This window comes from Lissotriton vulgaris, unplaced genomic scaffold (genome assembly GCF_964263255.1).
Source record: "Lissotriton vulgaris unplaced genomic scaffold, aLisVul1.2 SCAFFOLD_1707, whole genome shotgun sequence".
NCBI classification, from domain to species: domain Eukaryota; kingdom Metazoa; phylum Chordata; class Amphibia; order Caudata; family Salamandridae; genus Lissotriton; species Lissotriton vulgaris.
This window is the reverse complement of record NW_028244408.1, coordinates 83,944-108,679: the sequence shown is the minus strand read 5'-3', so window position 1 is coordinate 108,679 and position 24,736 is coordinate 83,944. Positions and strand designations below refer to the sequence as shown.

General features: G+C 48.4%; 1 protein-coding gene and 1 pseudogene across 1 annotated transcript in view; both read right to left on the bottom strand.

The window, feature by feature from the left end:
• The window catches only part of LOC147667568 (uncharacterized), a 94,552-nt pseudogene extending 79,123 nt beyond the window's left edge, over window positions 1-15,429 (bottom strand).
• Window positions 1-24,736, bottom strand: part of LOC147667567 (uncharacterized) — a 222,049-nt gene that overhangs the window by 163,419 nt on the left and 33,894 nt on the right. The window contains 1 exon segment of the mRNA XM_086948814.1: window positions 15,845-17,637. Within this exon segment, the coding sequence (XP_086804940.1) occupies window positions 15,845-16,967 (1,123 nt within the window). The 5' untranslated portion in view covers window positions 16,968-17,637.

Genomic DNA, 24,736 nt, shown 5'->3' with positions numbered 1-24,736 from the left:
CGATTTCAATTTGGGTTTGTTCTTCTTTGTGGGTGCTGCATTAAACAGTAGGAAAATAAGGAGACTCACTTGTGTTGTGGAAGCTGTTACCAATCAGACGGCAATGGCACTTGGGCACATTACAGAAGAACTGCACATTGTAAGGATTGTAGCACTCCAGAACAGAATGGTGCTTGATGTGATTTTGGCTGATCGAGGTGGTGCATGTCGCATCATCGGCAGCAGTTGCTGCGTATTTATACCAGACCACTCACCTTCAGTATACGACGTAATATCAAAACTGCATAAGATTGCTGCAGAGATTCACCCAGAGACTGGTACATGGACTTTTTCGACCTGGTTCTGGACACTATTTGCTGCTACTTGGGGGTGGAAACTACTGACTATTTTTTGTATACTGTTGGCGATATTATTTACATGCTGTACTTGCTTACAATGTGGTTCTATGCTTTGCTCCATGGGCATCACTGGTTGTACACCTGCCAAGAGAAACATTGCAGAAATGAAAGCACAACAGATGCTAAATAAAGAGATCACTGAGATTATGAGCATCAATGTACAGGATGCATATCTAGATTACCCCAGATAAACAAATGTCTTCAGCTAATGCTAAAAGGGTCGTCTGTTGTAATTTGGCAGCAATTGGGTTAGCATTAGCAGAAGCCATCTTGTATTTAGAAGATATCTTGTCCATTTTGTGGAATCCATTTTTTATTTCTGTCCGCCATTTTGTATGCCATGTGCTACCACGTGCTTGCCATGTGCTATGTCCTACCTTTCTGTCCCCTGCTCTTGTATTCTGCCTAGTGACAAGGTATATTTAGCCTTTCCTGTCTCGCACATGCTCAGTTGAGCTTGCAGCTGTTTTTGCAGCTGTTCCCAGTTCATAACTGTCAGGATGTGTTTATTAGAATTAGCCACTGTTAGCTCCTCACACTTGTTGACTGTAGGTTTTCTATACGACCATATATGTACCTAAAACTTGTATTTTGTACTTGTGCTGCCTTCTTCTGAGCCCCTGTGTGGGTATAAAAAGACCATGCTCCTTCAGTTCTGTGTGCTACTTCATACATTACTGAAGGGTGTTGTGTGAATGTAGTTCTACCTCACGAGGTTTAATAAATCTTTTATTTTCTATTCCAGATTCTGTGCCAACTTCTGTTCTATGGTCTGAAGACTCTGTGCAGAGAAGGGCGAACCCCTAGCACTGGTAGGCCTTGCTGAGGCCCACCACCACAGTGTGTAGTGCACAAGTGTGTGTGGCTGTGCTCAGTGTGTGCTTGTGTGTAGTGCACAAGTGTGCGTGGCTGTGCTCAGTGTGTGCTTGTGTTTAGTGCACAAGTATGTGTGGCTGTGCTCAGTGTGGTTGTGTGTAGTGCACGAGTGTGTGTGTGGCTGTGCTCAGTGTGTGCTTGTGTGTAGTGCACAAATTGTGTGGCTGTGCTCAGTGTGTGCTTGTGTATAGTGCACGCGTGTGTGTGGCTGTGCTCATAGTCCCATTATGGCACCACACCCCACCCACACCACAACAGAGTATACATGCATAAATAAATACACAACTCAACTTTTGTTTGGGAAAATATTGCTACAAGTTTATTCCATTCAAAAGTATGAAATATGGTGGGTTATCTTATGGGCGATCCAAGGGCAGGCAGCTGTACCAACCTATGCTGCCCTGCCCGCCTGATGAGCCAAGCACTGTGGAGAAACCAATCAACGCTACCCCTTATGGGGGTGATCCCCTTACTGGGATCACGTGACACATTGGTCCCTTATTACTCACGCCCCTTCAGGGGAGAGCGTAGCAAGGCAAGCCCCAGGTTGTTTAGGCCCACAACCGCCCGAAGGACTAACCGGGCGCCAACCTAATTACTCCAGGACTCTCCCCTGAGGCTCCTGGGATTTGGCTCTGGCACTCCAATTGTGCTCTTGCAGAGGTACCCTTCTGTACCCAAATGCTTCCAGATAACCCTGTAACTCCGCCTGCAATGACAAAGAAAACATTATAACATTCTATTTACTTCGCCTGCCAACCCCACGCCGGGTAAGCGGTAGGGTGGGAGATGGCATGTCCGGCGCAAAGAGGATGCAGAGATGGCCGGGGGAGGCATAAATACCTCCCCACCTCCTCTGCATGCCGGAAGTGACTCGTCTGATAAGGGGACTCCTCCTGGAGTCCCACATTTTAGTGGGGTGGGGAAGTGCCCAAATGGCACTAAGGAGGGCCGCCCGTTTAGGATGGCCACCTGCGGGGGACGCGGACAGCCGCATAGTCCCATTATGGCACCACACCCCACCCACACCACAACAGAGTATACATGCATAAATAAATACACAACACAATGGGCAGGAAAATACTAGTAACATTGCGAAACCCACTGCACTCTTATTCTCAGGCAGTCCGGTGGGGGAGAGAGGTCCTTAAAATTGGTTCTGCTATCTTGCCTGGCCTCCTAGCCCGCAAGCACCCTCGTCTGACAGCACACGATCTGCTGTGTTGCCTGTGCAATGACCGTACCCTGGCACAGGACGTCCCGTTCTATACCTCTGCTAACAGACTACCTTTAGTGATGCTGAAGTGAGCAGTTGTATGTGTGCATCTGACCATAAGAACCTTGGTTTGCTAGGGAGGGATCAATTTGTTGCATCTGTCACACTCGAGATAGTGGCAACTTGCAGTTCTTTTGCATTCTACACTGCAGTGTGTGCCTGGACGATCCTAGACACCACCTGTGTGCCAACCCGCTTTGACCTAAGATGCAATGCACTACCCCCGGTACTTAATTGCCCTTCACCGAAATCCATGTGTAAAGGTAGCGGGTCCCTGATTTACTTCCTAATAGACTATGTGTTAAGCCGTACTCCTTTTTATTCCTTTTTTAAAGCAGTTAACACACTCACACATGATACCCGTTAGTAGCAAGTACATGGAATTTAAATTCCCCTAACAACTGGACAGAGGGCCAGCCACACTCACTGCTATTGGTGTCTGACTGGAGGCTGTAGCAATACTGCCAGGCCAGCAAGTATGCCCACTGTACAGTTGTAATTTAGTACTCATGGTGCTGACAGCCGCAGGTGCCTTATCCGGGCTGTGTGTATGCGGCCCAGGAACCTAAATAATAGGCTTGGTGTGGAAGGGTTGTTAACGATGCCTGGCAAGAAGTGGAATACCTTTGACAAACCTCTCCTGACTGGCATCTATGTCATTCTTAAACATATTTACTGGTTTTGCCACATGACACCCTTCTGGTTGGTGATACAGAACCTCCTACCCAGCATAAGCTGACAGTCTCGCGTTGCCGTCACACCACCTGTGTATCTTGAATCACCCTCTTGTGTCACCTAACCTTGATTCTAGAGTGCACATAATCTGCGCCGTTGACCAGACAATTTTACAGACCTCTTTGATTGCTAGACCCTGGTGAACGCATTAATGATGTAGAATCTGGTTTGAAACAATATATGCCTGGCGCCCTCTATTGGCTACAACTCAGCCCTTCGTGGAGCGACAGCTACCCAGGCGCCTACACAAGTCACCCAACAGGCAAGTTGGCCCTGACTACATTTGTGTCCTGGTGCTAGATTTGGAAAGAGCATTGCCTCCACTTACTGCCCCCCTGGGAAACACAATGCCTGTGCCCTGTCCGAAGTGCGGCAATGCCCCCGTGTAGCATCGACCACCATGTAAATAAGAGCATGTGGAGACTAGCTCTCCCCAAAATTCTGCTGTTGTAATCCATGGTCACGCCTCCTGTTCAGTACCATGTTATCATTTAAGGCACATTCCATGTTATCATTTATGGCACTGACATACACAAAGGCCTAATATTGGGCTGTGTAAATGCCACTCAGGGTGACCTTAAACAATCGGCTTGGTGTGGATGAATGCTAACAGTACCTGGATGAAGTGCAATCCCTTTTGACGATCACTCCTGACCAGATGTGCCAATGCAGAAATAAGAAAGTATCTAGCCCACCATTTATATTTATCCCAGTTATCTGAGTAAATTATTGAAAGCTGCCGTCGTGGACCAGGGTCAACGGACTCGATAATTCTCGCCTTGGTGCCTACTCTAACCAGGGATCACACTCGGCAACTCTGGGCATTAAGCTTGCCAAATCTCAACAATGCCCCCCACAGACCCCGGGGATGCCTGGCTTCACCCTGGAGATACCCAGAAGGGACCATCTCACAGGGAAAGCCAGGAGGGGTTCCCCAGCGGTCTTCAGCGCCAGGACGCTTACGGGCAGCAGTGCGCTTTACAAATCCACTACATTTTCATTGACATTTTTACATGCCTGCAAATGCTCTGCTCAGAGCAGCCCGCTAGACAATGGCGTCCATTGAAAGACGGTGCCAACAGCCCTCCGAGCGCTTAAGGCATTACCTCAGAGTAGGGCTCTATTCTAACAGATGCCACATGCATTGTTGGAAACCACATCTGGATGTAAGCTGCTAAGTGCTACTGATGCCTCGGCACTTCCGACCCACCGCCAGCTCACCCTAATACAATCCACTCGTGACTGGCACTCAACCGTGCGGCGAAAGCGCGAGACATCCTAACCTGAAATTAGCTCTTCAACAGACTCCCTCCACAAAACCTTGGGGCTTAAAACCTCTGCCCTGTGGGGTGGTTGCAAATGAACTGCAAACAAATCCTAGGCATTCTCTACCAATGTTGTAAATGGAGTTTCTGTTTGGCTTGGGTATGCACCTAAGCCTGGCCGGACCCACCTCTCTAGTCAGGAGAAGGGAGTACACACTTAAGCTGACACTAGTCCACCCCCTAGGTGGCTAGGCTGGGATTTTGGCTTAGCCCAGAGGCAGTGTAACTGTAAAGTGCCAACTGCATTCCCACCGTGACACACCAGGTACACTAGAGAGACTCCATCCCAGGCTAATTTAATTTCCCTTGATTACATAACTCACTAGGTTAATCAGGCCACAGTCCTACAGCTCCAGCTAGCACAACCCCGTAGCTGCTGGTAGGAACTGTACTTAGCATAACACTGTATGCATCCACTCAGTCAGCAGTGTACCCTACTAACACTTGTAGCAGGGCGCATACCATAAGTACCTCAAGCCCAACTGAGGCATCACATATCCCCATAGTGCTGTGTACAATTGGCTTGACACCGGGACAAGGGTGCAGCTTCTACCCCTTCAGGCTGGCTCATCCCCCACAACTGCACAAAACTGCATTCTGCAACCATGACAAAGCAAATGGGGGGGCCGAGATCGCACCCCAAAAATGCTGGCTAGATCACCCTTTACTCTCATCCAACTAGGGAGGAACTGACCACCGCAGAGATTTTTTTAAATATTTGTTTTTACGGATAAAACTGATCTACTGTTTTGCCCCACCCAGGGCACTCTCTCCGGTAACTGCTAAGTCACAAGCCCGCAACGCAAAATGAAATCAAGTCTGTGATGTCATAGTCGCCACCTCTGGCATATTCTCATAAATCGCCATATATGACTGACACCGCACTCTCCTCCTATGTTTTGTGCGATCTTGGCACACTTTAGTGTGAGCAGAGACCCACGATGCATACTTCATGGTCGTCAATGCGCACGTAAACTACCCAAGCTGCTCCTTGCCGCTGGGTCATCCTACCCTATGGAGCCCTGCAGAAAGACCAGGGAACATTATATCACCCTAAACACTAAGCTTAAATCTTTGCTTAGCATCGGTGCTGAAAGCGATGTGTACACCTTCCACCGGGTCCCGGACACAGCGGTGAAGAGTTCCAGAAGGACCTTGCCAATATAAACGACACCAACAGCAGAGGGCGCCCTGAGCAAGCTTCAAGGATTGTTTAAGAGTTAAAACTAATCTGCAGGACTACCCAGCTTGCTCAGGCAATGACTATGGCATTCAGACCGGGCACCGGCACACACCGCATTTACTAGGTATTCCGCTCCCTGAACAGCCTGACCGATCCGCCATTCATCGCGTTACTCTAACGCACATTGAGAATTACATATTAATTACACTAATGTAATGTGTATGTGAATGCAAGGGTATTGAAACGCTCTACATGAGCGCCAGCTCCATTACATATTAAGCATATGTCATTGCATATCAATGCTTCTATTTGCATAAGGTGAAATAAGCCACAATGGTAGCTCAGTTGCATAGCCAGCTGAGAGCTGGCCGCCCCCATCCATAGCTCCCCAGGTTTCGGATTGCTATGTGTGAGATCTTCATCATTTCAGTACAAATGTGAGTGACATTCAAAAGACGATGAATGACACTTTCTTGGAGCAAAATCAAACAATGATACGGTGCATACCCAACCTACCCATGCCAGCTACCCCCACCGAACACTATGAAGGGGTATTCAGTGATGATATGTGTTGTGGAGTTCCTCAACACTATCGAAAACTTTATTAGAGTATAATGTCGATGTGGGCCTCAGACTCACCATCATATATCACCGACGACCATGCTGCCACAGGGCTCAAGGCACCCCGCAGCACAAAGCAGGGGGACAACAATGTATCCAGCAAGAACAGGGACCGCAAGGGAACCCGCGACATGACCAGACAGCGTGACCAGGAGGAACAAAGGGGGAGGGGGTGATGTTTTTGAGAAGCACGCCCGAGTAAGCTATCCCTCCCCCATGTTGGTTTCCACCGGCCCAGACACTGCAGGAACGACGTATGCCCAACCCACTACCCCGACTCTAATGCGACTCATGAAATAAACACCATAAGAAGACACTCGAGTCTAGGATAGGGGGCCGGAAAGGAATTCAAAGGGAAGGGACGTCAAAATGCTTCACCCCAAGCTGGACTGGACTACGATATCCAACTTCCACCTCCACGCCTCTATGTCTAGAAATACAAGATACACAGAATCAGTATTTCTCCTATTTCTCTTTGTACCCTCCCTTTCACCCCTGTCTCATAACCACACTCCACCATACACAACCCACAATCTCCTTACTTGTGGATAACACAGGATCTGCTTTCGGGAGGTCTCTGCAGCAAGGAGAGTGAAACTCCGAAGTAGAAGGGAGTTTCCAATTCCAGAAGGGGTTAATGAAAGGGAGAGTGCACTCGGGAAACAAATGCACTAATCAGGGCTTCTAGGGGGAAAAAGCCATGTCCATAGGCATAAAAAACCCCCAAAACAATGTCCAAAAGCGTCTTTCCTTACGCCGACAGATAAAAGTTCTCAACAACAAGTAAACACTCTTCCGTGATCGGCAGCGTCTGCAGCTCCGCTCAGCGCGGCAGAAAACGCCCAAGCGGCACACAAAGAGGCGGATTGCCTACACAAGATACGGACGCCGAGTGCGCTGCTTCCGTGTTTAAACCGAAGGCACCGGTAAGAGTTACTTCTTAGCGCGAACACACGCTTCTTCTTCTGCTTGTAGCCGAGTAAACCGGAGCCCCGGTGTACCTCGGCTATTCCAGACCAAAGTATACAAATCACGAGCTCCAAGGAGCAAGGTGCCAACAAAAGGGAAAGGAAGTAAGGCTGATTAACGTAACGAGGGGAGGGAGGGGAAGGGTAAGGAAATGAGGCTAACCAAAACAGGATCCAATAACCCAGGGAACACGAGCCCGTGAACCCCAGACAAGCTATAGCTCAGGAACAACAACCCAGCACCTGGAACCCAAAATTAAAGATACCAAGCGCTGAGAGAGAGGAGGGCGGGGCTTATATTCCCCCCAGGGCTGATCATGTGATGGTGGAGCATGGCCATGGAGGACAGACTGGCCCTAATTCCTAACACCCCATAGCGGTGCAACTTGCCCGAGCCATGCTGATTGCTTTTGTGAAACATGTGCGTGCATCCCTGTCCTGCAGCAGCGGGTGACTCCAGCCTCCCCTGTGTCCCCGGGCCCTCACCTAGGCATTCGAGGAGTGTGGATCAATGGTTAGAGCGGCAGACCCTGATGCAGAGTTCTGGCCCGGGACCAGGGTTCAATTCCCGACGCGGCAGGGTCTTGGGCTCAATTTCCTCGGACCTGACAATTCTCGCCTCGGTGCCTATTCTAATCATGGGCCCCACGCTGCAACTCTGGGCAATAGCTTCCTTAACCTCCACACCGGCCCCAACAGCGCTAGGATGCCTGGCTTCACCCTAGGGGTGCCTAGGAGTGGACACTTCACAGGGAAAGCCAGGAAGGGTTCCACAGCGGTATGAGTAATAGCGCCAAGAAACCGCTTGGTGGCAGTGCGCTCTACAAATACCTTGACATTTACATTTACATTCGCCTGTGAAGGGCCTGGTACATTGAGAGGACTGTTCAAGGGCAGCCACAACAACAAACCCCAAAGGCAACCGCTACGTTCAGGGTAAATGCCATCCCAGCTGAAACAATGACAACATGCAAATGCACGGGCATTGCCGCACATCCTTTTCATATGCCTTGCACAATAAGACTCAGGCCTGAAATGAGCCCATGGGGCAGCCCACACAGGCAACACTACCCACAGCACAAAGGAACAGTGAAATATTTTGAGGACAAACTCACTGCACAATAGGCAAAGGCTTGAAGGAGCACGTGGGGACAACCCACAGCGGCGACGCGACCCACAGGGCAAAGCAGAACCCCAAACCAAAACCATGAAGGACCTGCAACAACCGGAAAGAGGGCCCTATATCTGAGCCCCTTCCGGCCCCCATGCGTCCACACCCACAATGACAGTGCATGCAGGGGGCAAGCACATCATGACCGCGCACCCCTCGTACCTGCGCCGGATCCATCGGGCATCTGGCCGCTATTGGGGTCGCGGCCCAGACCTACTAATGCTCAGTGAGAATCAACGGCAGGATACACACGTCTCTTCTCACCCCTCATCCATGGCTGCTCGTCCTTGCCCTCAGCATAGGGTGACACTACACTTTACTTCAACTGGGTGGACAGAAGGACCGCGCTAATCACCTTAAATTGACAGAAAAGGCAGTAAGAGCATGAGCGAAATGCAATTTATGAAGCCAGTATCATGCCTGTTAATTACCTTTTAACAGCTGCCTCTGGCCTCGTAGCGGTCTATCATATAATGCTACATACTATTGAGCTTTCTTCAGCATTACCTTGATATTATGTGTTTTTGAGCAGAGTGAGTCTGCAAGTGATCGGCCTTGCACCAGCGAATGTAATCGACACCATTGACGTTGGTTGCGGAAAGTTGACCCCCGCCCCCAGGAAAGGGAAGCTAGTGAGTTGGAAGGAATGAAAAGCTGCCAATGGCTTTGATCCCGTGAGCTGTGACAGGGCTTGCCTTCTGCTGGCCAACTTGATAGGGCATACAAATGTGATGTAGTGTGACACGCTCATACTCATCACGACTATGTCACAATTAGCTATTTAAGTGTGGTAAAGCTTCAAGCGGTCAGGATAAAATTAAGGTGTAAATTATTACAGGGCTCCTTGCTGCAGCTTGCCTAATACGAGGAACAGTCGCGCAGTGCCCCCTTGTGGCCTAATCACCAACGTAGAATCGCTCAGAGCCCCCTGCCCTGCTCGAAGAAGGCTGGGACATACCCAGAGTGAGGAGCAGTGAACAATAACTTGGAGCCCAGGCAAAACGAGGCCGGGCTTTGCTTCCCAGTATATTTAACCTTCACAGAAGCAACAGTGCAGCATGGTATAAGCCTGGAGCGCCAACATTCCAATGTTTCTTTGTTCACAGCTCTGGCTCTGAACAAAGGCTTCAGGGAGCCCAATCCCGTCGCACTCATAAAGGCTTTGGTTTTTTTTGTTAGAACATTCTGCCCTCTAGTGGCAGAATGTTGTAATAGCCTTATAGCTCTTCGAAGCTGGATTATACCGGCTATTAAAGTCCGGCTCCCTTGTTAACACTGGAGAGGGCCTTTAAAAGCTGGTATAGCCCAGCTACAAAGGGCTATAAGGCTATATGATGGCTATTAATCACAACCACGAGGGTTAAAATTACATTTGTACATGTTCCACTAACACTAGAGCTGCCGGATAAACAATCTTGCCTGCTGCATTTCTACTTACTGCATAGAGATTTGGATAATGCTTCTCCAATGCGTGCCCAGATTATACATATATAACTGAGCAGCAAGTGAGCTGCAGGCTGCCTGAGATACATGTAGTGGATGAAAGAGCCGAAATGCTGCTGTCACCATGAATCAAGGCCTAGTTCCAATATCGGCGCAGGATGATCCCCACCCGCACCAAAGTAGAAACGGCATGCATAAATAAATACACCACACAACTCTTTGTTTGGAGAAAATTATGGCTGCAGGTTTATTTCATACAACAGTATGCAAATTATGGTGGGTTATTTTACGGGCAATCCAAGGGCAGGTAGCCGTACTAACCTATGCTACCCTGCCCGCCTGATGAGTCAAGCACTGTGGAAAACCAATCAGTGCTACCCTTAAGGGGTGATCCCCTTACTGGATCACGCGACACATTGGTCCCTTATAACTCGCGCCCCTTTCAGGGCGGAGCGCAGCAAGGCAAGCCCCCGGTTGTTCAGGCCTACAACCGCCCGAAGGTCTAACGGGGCGCCGACGTCATTGTTCCAGAACCCTCCCCTGAGGCTCCTGGGATTTGGCTCTGGCACCCCTATTGTGCTCTTGCAGAGGTATCCTTCTGTACCCAGACTGCTTCTAGATCGCCCTGTAACTCCGCCACAGCTCTGGAGGCGGCCCCCGTCACCTACTGAGCACCCCACTGACCAAACAACATCTAACTCACTTGCAACCGGCTCCTTCCAGTCTCTCTTGCATGTCCAAGAGGATCAGGTCCCTTCCAACCTGAGACAAGTGAACCTCATCAGCATCAAAATAGCCTCACCTTCCTTTGGATCGGCTCATGTCTGATAAAACCCCAAACCACTTTGGTCTGAACTTGCACATAGCACTATTCACCCTTTGCGGGAATGCTCCACTGCTTCATGGACTTTGCTCCGTGCTAAGACGACGTGGCCCATTCCTGCTGAGGCCAAAGCCCCATGCTCAGCGATTTCGCGCATGGAGCGGTTTATCTGTCTCTGGGAATGTACCAGTGCCTCACATGCCCAGCCAGACTGTGATTGATTCCCAGGAGGGAGCTCTCTTAAACATCGCAATGTCGCCCTGCAAGCTGATGTGGCTCCCACCTCCTGTAACCTGTAGTTGCAGCTCTTCTATCATTTTGAGCTCCCTAACGCTTGCATCCCAATTATGGAACAGCAGCACACTTGCTGGAAAGACTGCTTCCACAACCGACCTGTATACTCTGGCTGTGCGGACCAATCATGTCATGCCTCACTGAAGCCACCCGTAACCTGCCCTGGGAGCAGAGTGCACCTACTTTGTTAGGATTGACCAGCCAACTTACGCCAACTGCCAGGCTTGCTTAACTAAAGATCGATCACAGGTACCAACATACCCGCTAACCAGCTGTGACCCTTGATGCTCTATAGGTCTAGCCCCCCACTCTAATTATCCAGATTCCTGCAATGAACACTTCTGCCCATGTGTGGGCGGGAAAATACCTGTAACACTGCAAATCACACTACACTCGCATACTCGGGCAGTCCAGTGGTGGAGGGGGGTGTCCTTAGCATTGGTACTGCTACATTGCCTGGCCTCCTGGCCCGCAAGCACCCTCGTCTGACCGCAGCCTATCTGCTGTGATGCCCGTGCGATGACTGCACCCTGGTGCAGGACGTCCCGCTCTACACCTCTTGCCATTATAGCTTATCCTGTGGTATTCGCCTCCAGACTTCCAAGGCTGCGTACTGCTGGCCACGTGAGCATCTGCTGGCATAATAAGGGAAACACCTGTTGCAATAAAACAACGTCCGCATAAATGTGCTACGTTGTGGGCAATAAAGTGCCTAACATATCTCCTCCCTTTTGAAAAGATACCATAAACCGCACTGGTCCTTATAACCAAGCTGTTACCTGGTCAGTTGAATCTGTGGTGGCTGCACCCAGACCTCCCAGTCAGCTTTGTTGCTGCCAGTGTGACCGACTGCTCACGTTCACGCCTCTTGTTCAGTTGAATTGAGTGATTAGTGATGCTGACCAACCCAGGGGCCTAATACTGGGCTGCGTATATGAGGCCAAGATGGCCTTAAATATTCAGCTTGGGGTGGCTGGGTGTTAACATTGCCTGGCTGAAGTGCAGTACCTTTGACTCCTGTCAAGATGTGCCACTGGGAGAGGAGAAAAATGATCCAGCCCGCCTTACTTCCTTTCCCAGCTTTCTGTGTATAGCGCATGTTGGGGCATGAAGCTTGTGTATTTTTGAAGAGCGAGTGCTCCCGCAGGTGTGTTGCAGCTCGATCAGGTATCTTTCTTACTCTGCTACTGATCTACCTTTTACCACTCACAGAGGAAGGAAGGTTTGTTTAAAACACGAAAGTGGCTAAATCGCTGACCCACTCGCGGGACCTGGCAGTCGTAGTAAAACTTTATATCCTACGGCATGGCAACTTACACCACTGCACTATGCCTTAGTGAGTAAACGCCTGGTAGTTGCACTATTACGTAGAGCGATTAATTAAATTAATAATACTGTGCCTATGACTAAACTATGCACCAGCAGCTGGAAACTTTCACACGTTAGTAAATGTGAAACATATTGGATTTGTCCAATACAGAAAGCCAGTCACCCCCCTAGTGAGGTCATGCCCTGCAAAAACTTCTGCTAGTATACCAGGGAGCAGACAAGAAAAAGGGAACATGATGTGCCAATGCAGGTAGAAGGAAATTATCCAGCCCGCCTACTTCTTGTCCCAGTTATCGGAGTAAATTAGTGACAGATGCATGTTAGAACGCCCGCAAACGCTCAGCTCAGAGCAGCCCGCTAGACCCTGGTTTCCATAGAAAGGTGGTGCCAAACAGACCTCCAAGCACTTAAAGCAGTACATCGAAGTAGGGCTCTAATCCAACATATGCCCTTTGCATAGGATACCACATCCATTAATTATAATGGGGTAACCCAGTGACCCTCAGAACCTGGGTAATACGTTATATGGAAATGATGGTTCTGTCTGATGCTGTTGAGACTGGACCCCTGTAATGCCACCTATGCCAGGCTCCCTTCTGAGAGCAGTCACGCTGTCGAGACCAGACACCGGTAATGCCACCTATGCCAGGCTCCCTTCTGAGAGCAGTCACGCTGTTGAGACCACACGCCGGTAATGCCACCTATGCCAGGCTCCCTTCTGAGAGCAGTCACGCTGTCGAGACTGGACCCCTGTAATGCCACCTATGCCAGGCTCCCTTCTGAGAGCAGTCACGCTGTCGAGACCAGACGCCGGTAATGCCACCTATGCCAGGCTCCCTTCTGAAAGCAGTCATGCTGTCGAGACTGGACCCCTGTAATGCCACATATGCCAGGCTCCCTTCTGAGAGCAGTCATGCTGTCGAGACTGGACCCCTGTAATGCCACATATGCCAGGCTCCCTTCTGAGAGCAGTCACGCTGTCGAGACCAGACACCGGTAATGCCACCTATGCCAGGCTCCCTTCTGAGAGCAGTCACGCTGTCGAGACCAGACACCGGTAATGCCACCTATGCCAGGCTCCCTTCTGAGAGCAGTCACTGTCGAGACTGGACCCCTGTAATGCCACCTATGCCAGGCTCCCTTCTGAGAGCAGTCATGCTGTTGAGACTGGACCCCTGTAATGCCACCTATGCCAGGCTCCCTTCTGAGAGCAGTCACGCCGTCGAGACCAGACCCTGTAATGACACCTATGTCAGACTCCCTTCTGAGAGCGGTCACGCTGTCGCGACTGGAGCCCTGTAATGCCACCTATGCCAGGCTCCCTTCTGAGAGCAGCCACGCTGTCGAGACCAGATGCTTGTAATGCCACCTATGCCAGGATCCCTGCTGAGAACACAAATGATCTTGATAATTTTGGGGAGCAATCTCATTTAACATCTCTTTCTATACAATCTCCAGCTGAATTCCATTAACCCCTTGCGTGCGGCGGGAATTCCCCGCCCATGCTGACTCCGCCTTGCGCGGGCGGAGTCATGACGGAACGGCTCCGTCATCAGCATGCAAGGGGTTAAGTCTCATAGATTATTTTGTTTGATTTCATATAAAAAAAACATTCATTTATAAACATGTAAATTTTAGTCATGACTGCGCACCTTTTATAGAATAATTGATTGCAATAAAATATGATACCAATAGAACCAATCTCTTTTTCTCATTTCCTATGTTGAACAATCATTTTATAATTAGCCGTCTGTCTTGCTCGGCCTTCTAACCCACAGCATCCAGCTCTGTGATTTCCAATAATAATCCTGGCCTCTGCTGAAGAGAAGCCTTGTGCTCAGCCTGGCTACCTTATAGTGTGTACCTTAAAAAGAATAGGCAGCTACTGATCTACCTGTGTGAAAGTCATATAAACACAAATTTTGTTTCTGACTTTGTTTCGAAAGCAAAGCACATTATATGATAGTGTGGTCAGGTCGAGCACTAGGATAATGTTCTTGATGATAGGTTACAAAATGGATATGTCCTCTAGAACCTTAAAGTTTGAACTTGTAAACATGAAGACCTCTAACCATAGCCTCGATAATTAACCAATCAAATGACTGTGGGGAAATAATTACCTTTATTTTCCCTTAAACTGTAAAGATACTTAACATAAATGGGCACCCTTTTATAAAAGATAAATAACATGATGTTAAAATAGATCTGCACAGTATGCTCTATTATATCGTCACTACTGAACACGCGGTTCTGATTATCTTCTTGCCTCAGGAGGCACCACGGTGCTGTCGTGGATTGTTCCTGCCTCTTCCTGGATGGCCGATCGCAGTCATATCACTCCTGATCCGATTGTGCATCTTTCAGTGCTATGCATATATTGACGGCACCCATGACCTGCTCAATCTTAACTTGTTATTTGTTATGTTATCAGCACAAGAATGGGCTGTGTTCAGGTGTTTCATTGTGGTATGTTTATTAAAGATGTATAAAGTGTCTAATTTCAAATGTACTATGCCACTAATGACCAAACAAACCATATATTCATTAATATAAAGTGTTTATTTAAAAAATGGGGCCTGTTAATGTGAAAGTAAGATTAGTTTGATCCTGCTACAGAACCCATTTGTTTGTTACGTATAAGGATGGGTGTGCTGAAGAGCAGTCTTGTTGCGGTTACTCGCTGGCTGGGTGTTGCTGATGGTGGTCGGCGGCTGAAGGAACTTCCTGCACTCAGCATTTAGTTAAAATTATCTGAGTGGAAAGCATTTGTTTTTACCATCTTTGGCTAATGAAGAGGACTCCTTTTCTGCCTTCTGACGTGTATTTTATTGGTGAAATCCTTCCTCTATACAAGGCTGGGCTATGAGAACTCTGGGCATTGTGGAAGACAATGTGCACACCACTCACGCTGAGCAAGGCATCCAGACCTGTATGGGGATCTTGGAGAGGTTTACCTCCAATAACTGTCCTTTATTGCTCTTGTCCATGTCAACAGAGAGGTCAGTATTATTGTTGATGCACCTAAAATCTTCTCAAAATCGCTGCATTTCTAGGATTATTTTTATGTGTGTTACACCACGGTGTGTTTCTGCTTATGTAGTTGTAGGATTGATCATTTACTAAAACTCCTACCACATCCACTGCAATGATATGGTTTTCCTCCAATGTGTGTACATTGATGTGTCCATAGGGTTAAAATATTGCAAAAGCTCCTCCCGCATTCACTGCAATTGTATGGTGTTTCCCCTGTGTTTGTTCGATGATGATTCTTTTAGGCTGAAGTCATTAAAACTACTTCCACATTCACTGCAATGATACAGTTTTTCTCCAGTGTGTGTACAGGGGTAGGGTTGATAATCGCTAAAACCTCCTTCCACATTCACTGCACTTGAATAGTTTTTCCCTTGTGTGTTCGCTGATGACGGCTTAAGTGTGATAATCGACTAAAGCACTTTGCACATTCACTGCACCTGAATGGTTTTTCCCCTGTGTGTGTTCGCTGATGACGGCTTAAGTGTGATAATAGACAAAAGCACTTTGCACATTCACTGCACCTGAATGGTTTTTCCCCTGTGTGTGTTCGCTGATGACGGCTTAAGTGTGATAATCGAAAAAAGCACTTTGCACATTCACTGCACCTGAATGGTTTTTCCCCTGTGTGTGTTCGCTGATGTCTCTTTAATGCTGAAGAGTCACTAAAACTACTTCCACATTCACTGCAATTATATGGTTTTTCCCCAGTGTGTAAATGCTGATGAGTCCTTAACATTGACATGCGACTAAAACTACTTCCACATTCACTGCAATGATATGGTTTTTCCCCTGTGTGTGTTCGCTTATGCCGTTTTAGGGTTGATAACTGACAAAAACATTTTGTACATTCACTACACTTGAATGGTTTTTCCCCAGTGTGTGTTCGCTCATGTTTCCTTAACGTTGACATATGACTAAAACTACTTCCACATTCACTGCAATGATATGGCTTTTCCCCAGTGTGTGTATGCTGATGTATCAGTAGGGTTGATAACAGACCAAAGCTCTTTACACATTCACTGCATTTGAATGGTTTTTCCCCCGTGTGTGTTCGGTAATGCTTTTTTAGGCTTAATAAATGTGCAAAGCTCTTCCCACATTCATTACATTGAAATAGCTGTTCTCCTGTGTGTATTCGATGGTGCATCCTTAATGTTGACGATTCACAAAAACTACGTCCACAAACATTGCAATGGTATGGTCTTTCCCCTGTGTGTGTTCGCAGGTGTCTTTGTAGTATTGATAATTGACTAAAGCTCCTCACACATTCAGTGCATTTGAATGGTTTTTCACCACTGTGGGTTTGCTGATGGTGCTTTAATAGCGATGACAAACTAAAGCTCTTGCTGCGGGTGTTTGATTTTTCTCTCTTGGTTAGAGTCTCTGGGTCAGGTATACATTTGTCAACATCCCATGACACTGTTCTGTGATGGGCCAACATGGCTGATAAAGCACTTGTATTATTTTCAAATTTTCTGTATCTGTGTGGCATTTTGAATGTTTGTTTTCTGATTTAACAATTAAGTACAATGGTCACTAAATACTTGCCACACTCATAACATATGTAGTTCTTCTTTGAGGGTGATCTTGCCTTTAGATTGGAGAATGATTTTGCAAACTTACGGGTGAAGATTCATCATACTTCGGGTGGTGCAAATCAAGATAGTACTCTGTAGTTTAGGCAGCAGAGCTCCTCTTTCCTTTACCCTTCCGTTGTCTGGCTCCACTCCGTGGTGCCTTTCTCTGGTTGCTCTGTATAGTGCTAGAAAGAGTTTAAAATGCACTTAGAGCACTGAATGATGGTCTGATGTAATTGTAGTCTGCAAAACACTACTGTAACCACATCATACGGATCCCATGATCAAAACTGGTATTGCACACGTGTTTATACATAAGGTAGTTTGTCAGAGTCGTTGCCATAATTTTCTAGAAGTCATTTCTTCGTCTTCTGGTGTGGAGGCGCACAGCTCAGGCTCTTACACTCACTGAATTGCCCTTGACTGCTTCTTCCAGGGTCTCTCAGTTTATGTTCAGGTTCCTCGGACTCCAACTGCACTTAAGTTTTCTTGAATACTGGAGCTCATTATTTCGGACTGTTTCTTGAAGATTTAAAGTATTGTGTTCTTTATTCAAAAACATTTTGTGCATTCAAGGCTTGTTTTCTGTTGGATGCAAAGAAACTTAAAATTACTGCCTGCAAACATACTGGAATATGAATACACAATATTTAACTGGTTGTAAAAACATCTTTCCTTTACTATCATTGAAACCTAACAAGGGATATTTCATCACACACGGATATTGAAATAAAATTGTTTAGCTGAACACGTCACATCTTATTTTTTCCAGAAAACTTGAGGAGTCACAAGTGTTCATACAACAACTTAGTAAAAAAAACAGCACTCTCATAGCGTCATTTTTGTTTTCAATGTGCACCATCAGAGAAGAGGACTGAATAAATGCATGGGAGGAGTAACTGATCTAGTGTGCCATCAGGCAGCAGCTGGTTCAGTCTTCTGTAGTCATGCTTGTGAGAAGGTGGCCTGATATGCAGTGCTCACTATTCTAGTGAACACTATGTATCAGCCCAGCAACCCTTATTGATGATTGGTTGTAAGTCAACCTTATAGACGAGCTATCCTAGTAGCATGGATACGAGCAGTCTAAGGCTAAAGACTCAAGAGGGCGTGTTAAGCCAGCTGTTATACCACACATATACCCCTTGAACACCAAGTGAAAGGACACCACACAAGTGTTATGAAAATAAACAGTGTATTTATTAAGATCACAACAGCCCTGTACTCTTTATGAGGACAGGGTACTAAGCACAACACAAAACTCTTACGAAAATACTTAAGTTAGCACAGTATATACAAATGCCCGAGGGGCACGGAAAACCATATACTCTGAAAGTGGAATGCGAAATTACTAGCAGGTAAGTACAGTACTAATAGGCTTTGGAATCGCTAGGACTTGACTATAGAATCTTCAGATTACTTCTAGAAGACCCAGGGGACTCGGTGCAGAGTGTGCACTCTCACGCGTGATGCGGGACAAAGTCTATGGTAGCTAGTAAAGGCAAAGTTAGTGTTCTCGGGCGAACCCGACCTGGTAGGAGGAAAACGAAAGTGGATTCTGACCCTTGGATAGTGAGGCTATGCTGGGGCACCGAAATGCCGAAGTTACCTAGCCCAGGGGCTGCAGCTGCATATGTCTCAAAAGATGTCGGGAATCCTCGTAGACGGACCAGGAGCCTGGAAGAAAGATGCTGGCAGGCGACCAGTGAAGAGAGTTCGAAGTGATCCAAGCCTGGATCTTGAAGAGAGATGACACCTGAAAACAGGGGAACAAGTTCGTGACTACTAGCCAGTAGTCAGGTGGCACCAGGAGGGCACCGGATGGTAGTCACCTCGACTAGGTGAGTGGGTGACGCTGTGCTCTGCAGATCTCACGGACCAGGAGGCGTTGTCGGCGACCAGGATGGAGGAGCGAGCTGTCCCACGATGGATGAAGCTGTCGGCGTCGCTGGACCCAGGATTGGGTAACAAAGCCTTGGCAAATTCAAGCCCACGCGGTGGACCTAAAATGGCGTCTGGAGTGGACCAGGAGGGTCCGGGGTGCTTCTCTTCTGGGAGGAAGCAAGGGCCAGTCTGGAGCAACCAGACCAGCAGCAGTGATGTCGTCGGGCGTCGTTAAGAAGGCCACAAGCCAGCCGGCTAGTAGCCAAACAACGCAGTGAGCAGCAAAAAGCAGAAGGGCCCCACGCAGATCGTGGAGATGCTGGGAGGCTGATCTTCGGTGCTGGAGCTGCTCAGGGTCGGGGCTTCTCGGACCCCAAAGCACTCACCAGTGGAACACTCGGCGGGCTTGCTGTAAAGAAGTCGTGCAGTCTTGGCGATCGTCGGTCCCTCGAGGTCTCGTCGCACTCACGGGTCTCAGCTTGGCTGTAGAGGTGAGTAGAGGTCAGAGGTGCCAGGGAAGCCGGGTCTCGTCGAGCTGTGTCGTCGGATTCCTGAGGAAGGACTTGCAGCAGAGCGCAGTGTTCTTAAGATGGTGCCTGCGGATGCAGGGTGACTACTCCTTAGCCACAAGGGAGAATCTTGAAGAAGAAATCTTGATGTCCTTTCGCAGAAAGTCGTGTCTTGATTCCAAAGATGATCTAATTTGAACAGGGGGCCCGCTCCTATCTTTATACTAAGAAAAGGGGCTGACCCGGTGACTAGGTCCTGCCTATGGGTGGGACTAGGAGGGGGGTGGTTACACCCCTCTCCCATGCCGGACTTCCCCCAGGCCAGGGGCTGGTGTGCCCCTGGAACTGGTTCTGACCGGCCTATGCGTAGTGAGCACCGGGGTGCCACTCAGCAGTCACCTTCCTGTAAAGCCCTGCCTACCCAGGATACACAAAACCCTGTCTGGGGTGGTGCTAGCACCGCCCCAGACAGGAAACCCTTTGTCCAGGCTCCCCTCGCTGCAAGGACTTCCAGCTGCAGGGGGTCAGACTCGTGTCTGTGGTGGCAGAATCCATTTTGTGGAGCTGAGGCTTCGTTTAACTTTAACCGGGGTTCACAGTTACATACATGTCGTGTCCCTCTAGAAGGGTGGAATGCTAACCCCGTCGCCAGAATTGGCGAGGGGTTAGTATTCCAATTCGTATGACACCTTACTCGACATGTTTTGATGAAGCAATACCAAAGATAGCATTTAACCGCGAGGATTATAATGCACTTAAGAGTATATGGTATGCGTTATCATGGAACAGCTATTAGGACTTGGTTCCGCAAGCTGCAGACAGGCCCAGCTCATGCCAGGGCACCATCTCACACGATTCCAAGCACTCTGCCTTCAGGATTGTCAAGGCCTGCCATAGGAGTGACTGATAGGAATCTGTGTGTCCATTTTTAGGGTTAGATATAGGTATACTATATCTACAGAAAAGGGTGATTACACGACTTTGCCCCAGCTGTCATGCAGCCAGTTGTGTCAAATTTAGGAGGCCAGCAAGGGGTGGCATAATACATGCTTCAGCCCCTGGTAGGCCCTGGGTAGACCTATGCCCTGAGTTACAGGGTCTGATAAGGTGGCCCAGTACCAATTGGTAAATGCACCTAGGGTACATGTTGTAATTTAGAGAGAGAACAGCCAGGCTGTGGGTCTGATTGACAGGCCCACAGCCAGAGAAAGTCGTAAACCAGTGAAACAAAAGCAAAAAATCTGGGTGATCATAGGATTGAAGACCCTACTCTCCTACATGACCGCCCCCCCAAACTTTGGGACAATAAGCTAACCTTGACCAGGTGAGTCTTCTTGTTATAAGTGGAAATATCTGGAGAGCCCATCGGCATTGCCATGATCAGTACTAGGTCTATGTTCCACTGTAAAGTCCATCCCCTGTAGGGAAATGGACCACCTAAGCAGTTTGGGGTTTTCACCCTTCATCTGATTTAGCCACAAGAGGGGCTTATGGTCGGTCTGAATCTTGAAGTGAGTGCCAAACAAGTATGGCCTCAGCTTCTTCAGGGCCCAAACCACAGCAAAGGCCTCCCTCTCAATAGCTGACCAATTCTTCTCTCTGGGGGTCAGCCTTCTGCTTATAAAAGCAATGGGCTGGTCTTGACCATCAAAATTCAGTTGAGATAGAACAGCTCCCACACCCAACTCAGAAGCATCTTTTTGGACAATGAATGGTTTGGAGTAGTCTGGACTCTTGAGGATAGGTGCTGTGCACATGGCCTGCTTTAGGTCATCGAATGCCTTTTGACAGCCTGCTGTCCACTGAACCTTTTTTGGCATTTTCTTACTTGTCCGTTCATTTAATGGAGTCACAATTGATCCATAGTTCCTGACAAACTTTCTGTAGTAACCAGTCAGGCCCATGAAAGCTCGAACCTGAGTCTGGGTGGTTGGAGGAGCCCAGTCCCTGATTGACTGTATTTTGCTCTCCAGTGGCTGAACCTGGCCTCCACCTACAAGGTGGCCCAGGTATACAACCTGTGTCTGCCCTATCTGGCACTTGGTGGCCGTGATAGTGAGGCCTGCTGCTTGCAGAGCCTCTAACACTTTCCTCAGGTGGACCAGGTGATCCTCCCAGGTGGAGCTAAAGACAGCAATATCATCAAGATATGCTGCACAGAAGTCATCCAGCCCAGTGAGAACATGATTCACCAACCTTTGGAAGGTGGCAGGTGCATTTTTCAGACCAAAGGGCATTACCACAAATTGATAATGCCCACCAGGGGTTGAAAATGCTGTCTTGGGCTTGGCATCCTCAGCTAACCTGATTTGCCAATACCCAGCTGTCAGGTCAAATGTGCTTAAGTAGTTGGCAGAAGCCAATCTATCTATAAGCTCATCTGCCCTTGGTATTGGGTGGGCATCAGTCTTAGTGACTGCATTGAGACCCCTGTAGTCTACGCAGAACCTCATCTCTTTCTTACCACCCTGGGTGTGAGGTTTTGGCACTAGAACTACTGGACTAGCCCAAGGGCTATCTGAGGGTTCAATGACTCCCAACTCCAACATTTTCTGCACTTCAGTTTTGATGCAGTCTCTAACATGATCAGGCTGCCTGTAGATTTTACTCTTGACTGGCAGGCTGTCACCAGTGTCAACCTCATGGGTGCACCAATTGGTCTGACTGGGTGTCAGAGAGAACATATGTCTGAAAGACTGAAGAACCTGTTTACAGTCTTTCTGTTGATGCTCAGAGAGGCTGCCACAAAAGACAACACCATCTACTGACCCATCATCAGGATTCTGAGTGAGCAGGTCTGGGAGAGGGTCACTCTCTTCCTCCTGTCCCTCATCTATGGCCATGAGCAAGCTCATGTCCTTCCTGTCGACATATGCTTTGAGCCTGTTGACATGGAGCACCCTGTGGGGGCTCCTGGGAGTTCCAAGGTCCACCAGGTAGGTGACCTCTCCCTTTTGCTCAAGAATGGTGTAGGGCCCAGACCATTTGTCTTTGAGTGCTGCTGGGGCCACTGGCTCCAACACCCACACCTTCTGTCCAGGCTGATAGACAGTCAGGACAGCCCTTTGGTCATGCCAAGCTTTTTGAAGTTCTTGACTGGCCTTAAGGTTTTCAGATGCCTTCTCCATATACTCAGCCATCCTGGAGCGGAGACCAAGTACATAGTCCACTATGCTGGTTGCAGGCTTTTTGAGAGGTCTCTCCCATCCTTCCTTCACCAAGCACAGGGGTCCTCTTACAGGATGCCCATACAAAAGTTCAAAAGGGCTGTAGCCAACCCCCTTCTGTGGGACCTCTCTGTAAGCAAACAGAAGGCAGGGAATCAGGACATCCCATCTACGCCTGAGCTTTTCAGGTAGTCCATGAATCATCCCTTTTAGGGTCCTGTTGAACCTTTCAACAAGCCCATTGTATTGTGGGTGATAGGGTGTGGTGAACTTGTAGTTGACACCACATTCCTTCCACATAGCAGTTAAGTAGCTTGACATGAAGTTTGCACCTCTGTCAGAGACAACCTCCTTAGGGAAGCCCACTCTGGAGAACACTCCAACTAGGGCTCTTGCCACTACAGGTGCTGTAGTGGTCCTAAGTGGAATAGCTTCAGGATACCTGGTGGCATGATCCACTACCACCAGTATAAACTTGTGCCCTGATGCTGTCTGGGGTTCCATTGGACCAACAATGTCAATCCCCACTCTTTCAAAGGGCACCCCCACCACAGGCATTGGTATAAGGGGGGCCTTTGTTGTGCCACCTGACTTACCACTGGCTTGGCAAGTGACACAGGAGCGACAAAACTCCTTGGTATCCTCATTCATGTGAGGCCAGTGAAAGTGTGAGACAAGCCTGTCCCAAGTCTTTGTCTAGCCTAAGTGACCTGCTAAGGGAATCTCATGGGCCAAGGTAAGGAGGAAACCTCTCTGAGACAAGGGGATAACCAGCCTCCTGGCCATGCCAGGCTTGGGGTCTCTTGCCTCAGTGTACAGGAGTCCATCTTCCCAGTATACCTTGTGGGTACCTGTGGCGTTCCCAGCAGCCTCAGCAGCAGCCTGCGGTCTGAGGGGTTCAAGGGAAGGGCAGTCTAACTGTTCCTTCCCCAGGTCTTCTCTTGAGGGTCCCCCTGAGCCCAGAAATTCAACTTGATCAAGTTCAAATTCTTTAGGCTCAGTTTCCCTCAATTCCTGTAGGTAAACCTCCTCTGAGACTTGATCCTCAACCTGGGGCAAGGGGGAAGGCGATGCCTTAACCCTACTGCTCTTCTTCTTGGTAGGTGGCTGGTCCATTGTTCCAGGATCCAGCACCTGTTCAGTGGGGCATCTTCTGGCCTGTGACCTAGTCACAGCAAACACATGTGCTGGCAAGCCTAACATTTCCATGTGAGTCCTCTGCTCCACTTCTGACCACTGAGATGACTCCAAATCATTGCCCAACAAACAATCTACTGGGAGGTCTGAGCTAACAACAACCTTCTTTTGGCCATTTACCCCTCCCCAGGAGAAAGCAACAATTGCCATACTATGACTGGTAGTGACATTGCTTGCATTGGTCACCAGGAAATCTGTACCTGGCATGATCTGTCCAGGGTCCACAAAGTTAGGTGTCACCATTGTGACTCTGGCACAAGTGTCCCTATAGGCCTGAGCCATTTTTCCATTTATCAAAGGTGTCTGCCTGTATTTGCCCAAAGTATTGGGACTTATATCAGGGGATATATCCACATCCCCTGTACAGACAAGGACAGCCTGAGTGAGTGTGCCAACTAAGTTGTCATACCCCTCAGAACCCAAGGTTAACCCAACTAAACCCTTGGGAGGTGCACTACCACTGCTGACTGTACTAGGGGGCACAGGTGCCTTAGGGGCTGCAGTGGCAGGAGTCGCCCTCCTCCTTTCTTGGTGCACTCACTAAACCAGTGAGTTTTACTTTTGCAGTATTGGCACCACCTTTTAGATTGGCCTTCTTGATTCTTCTTTTTCTGGGGAGCCTGACCCCCACCCTCTTTGGGTTGTTGGGGGCCTGTCGAAGACTTCTGGTCATTTTGTTCCCCCTTAGAATCTTTACCCTTCTGGTCTGCTTTCTTCTGACCACCTTGATTCTGGCCCTGGTTCTGTTTAACTCTTGTTCTGACCCATCTGTCTGCCTTCTTTCCCAATTCTTGGGGAGAGGTCAGATCTGAGTCAACAAGATGCTGATGCAACAACTGGTTCTGACAATTGTTTAAAATGTGTTCTCTCATGATCAAATGATACAATCCTGTGTAATCAGTAATCTTAATGCCCAGCAACCAGCCC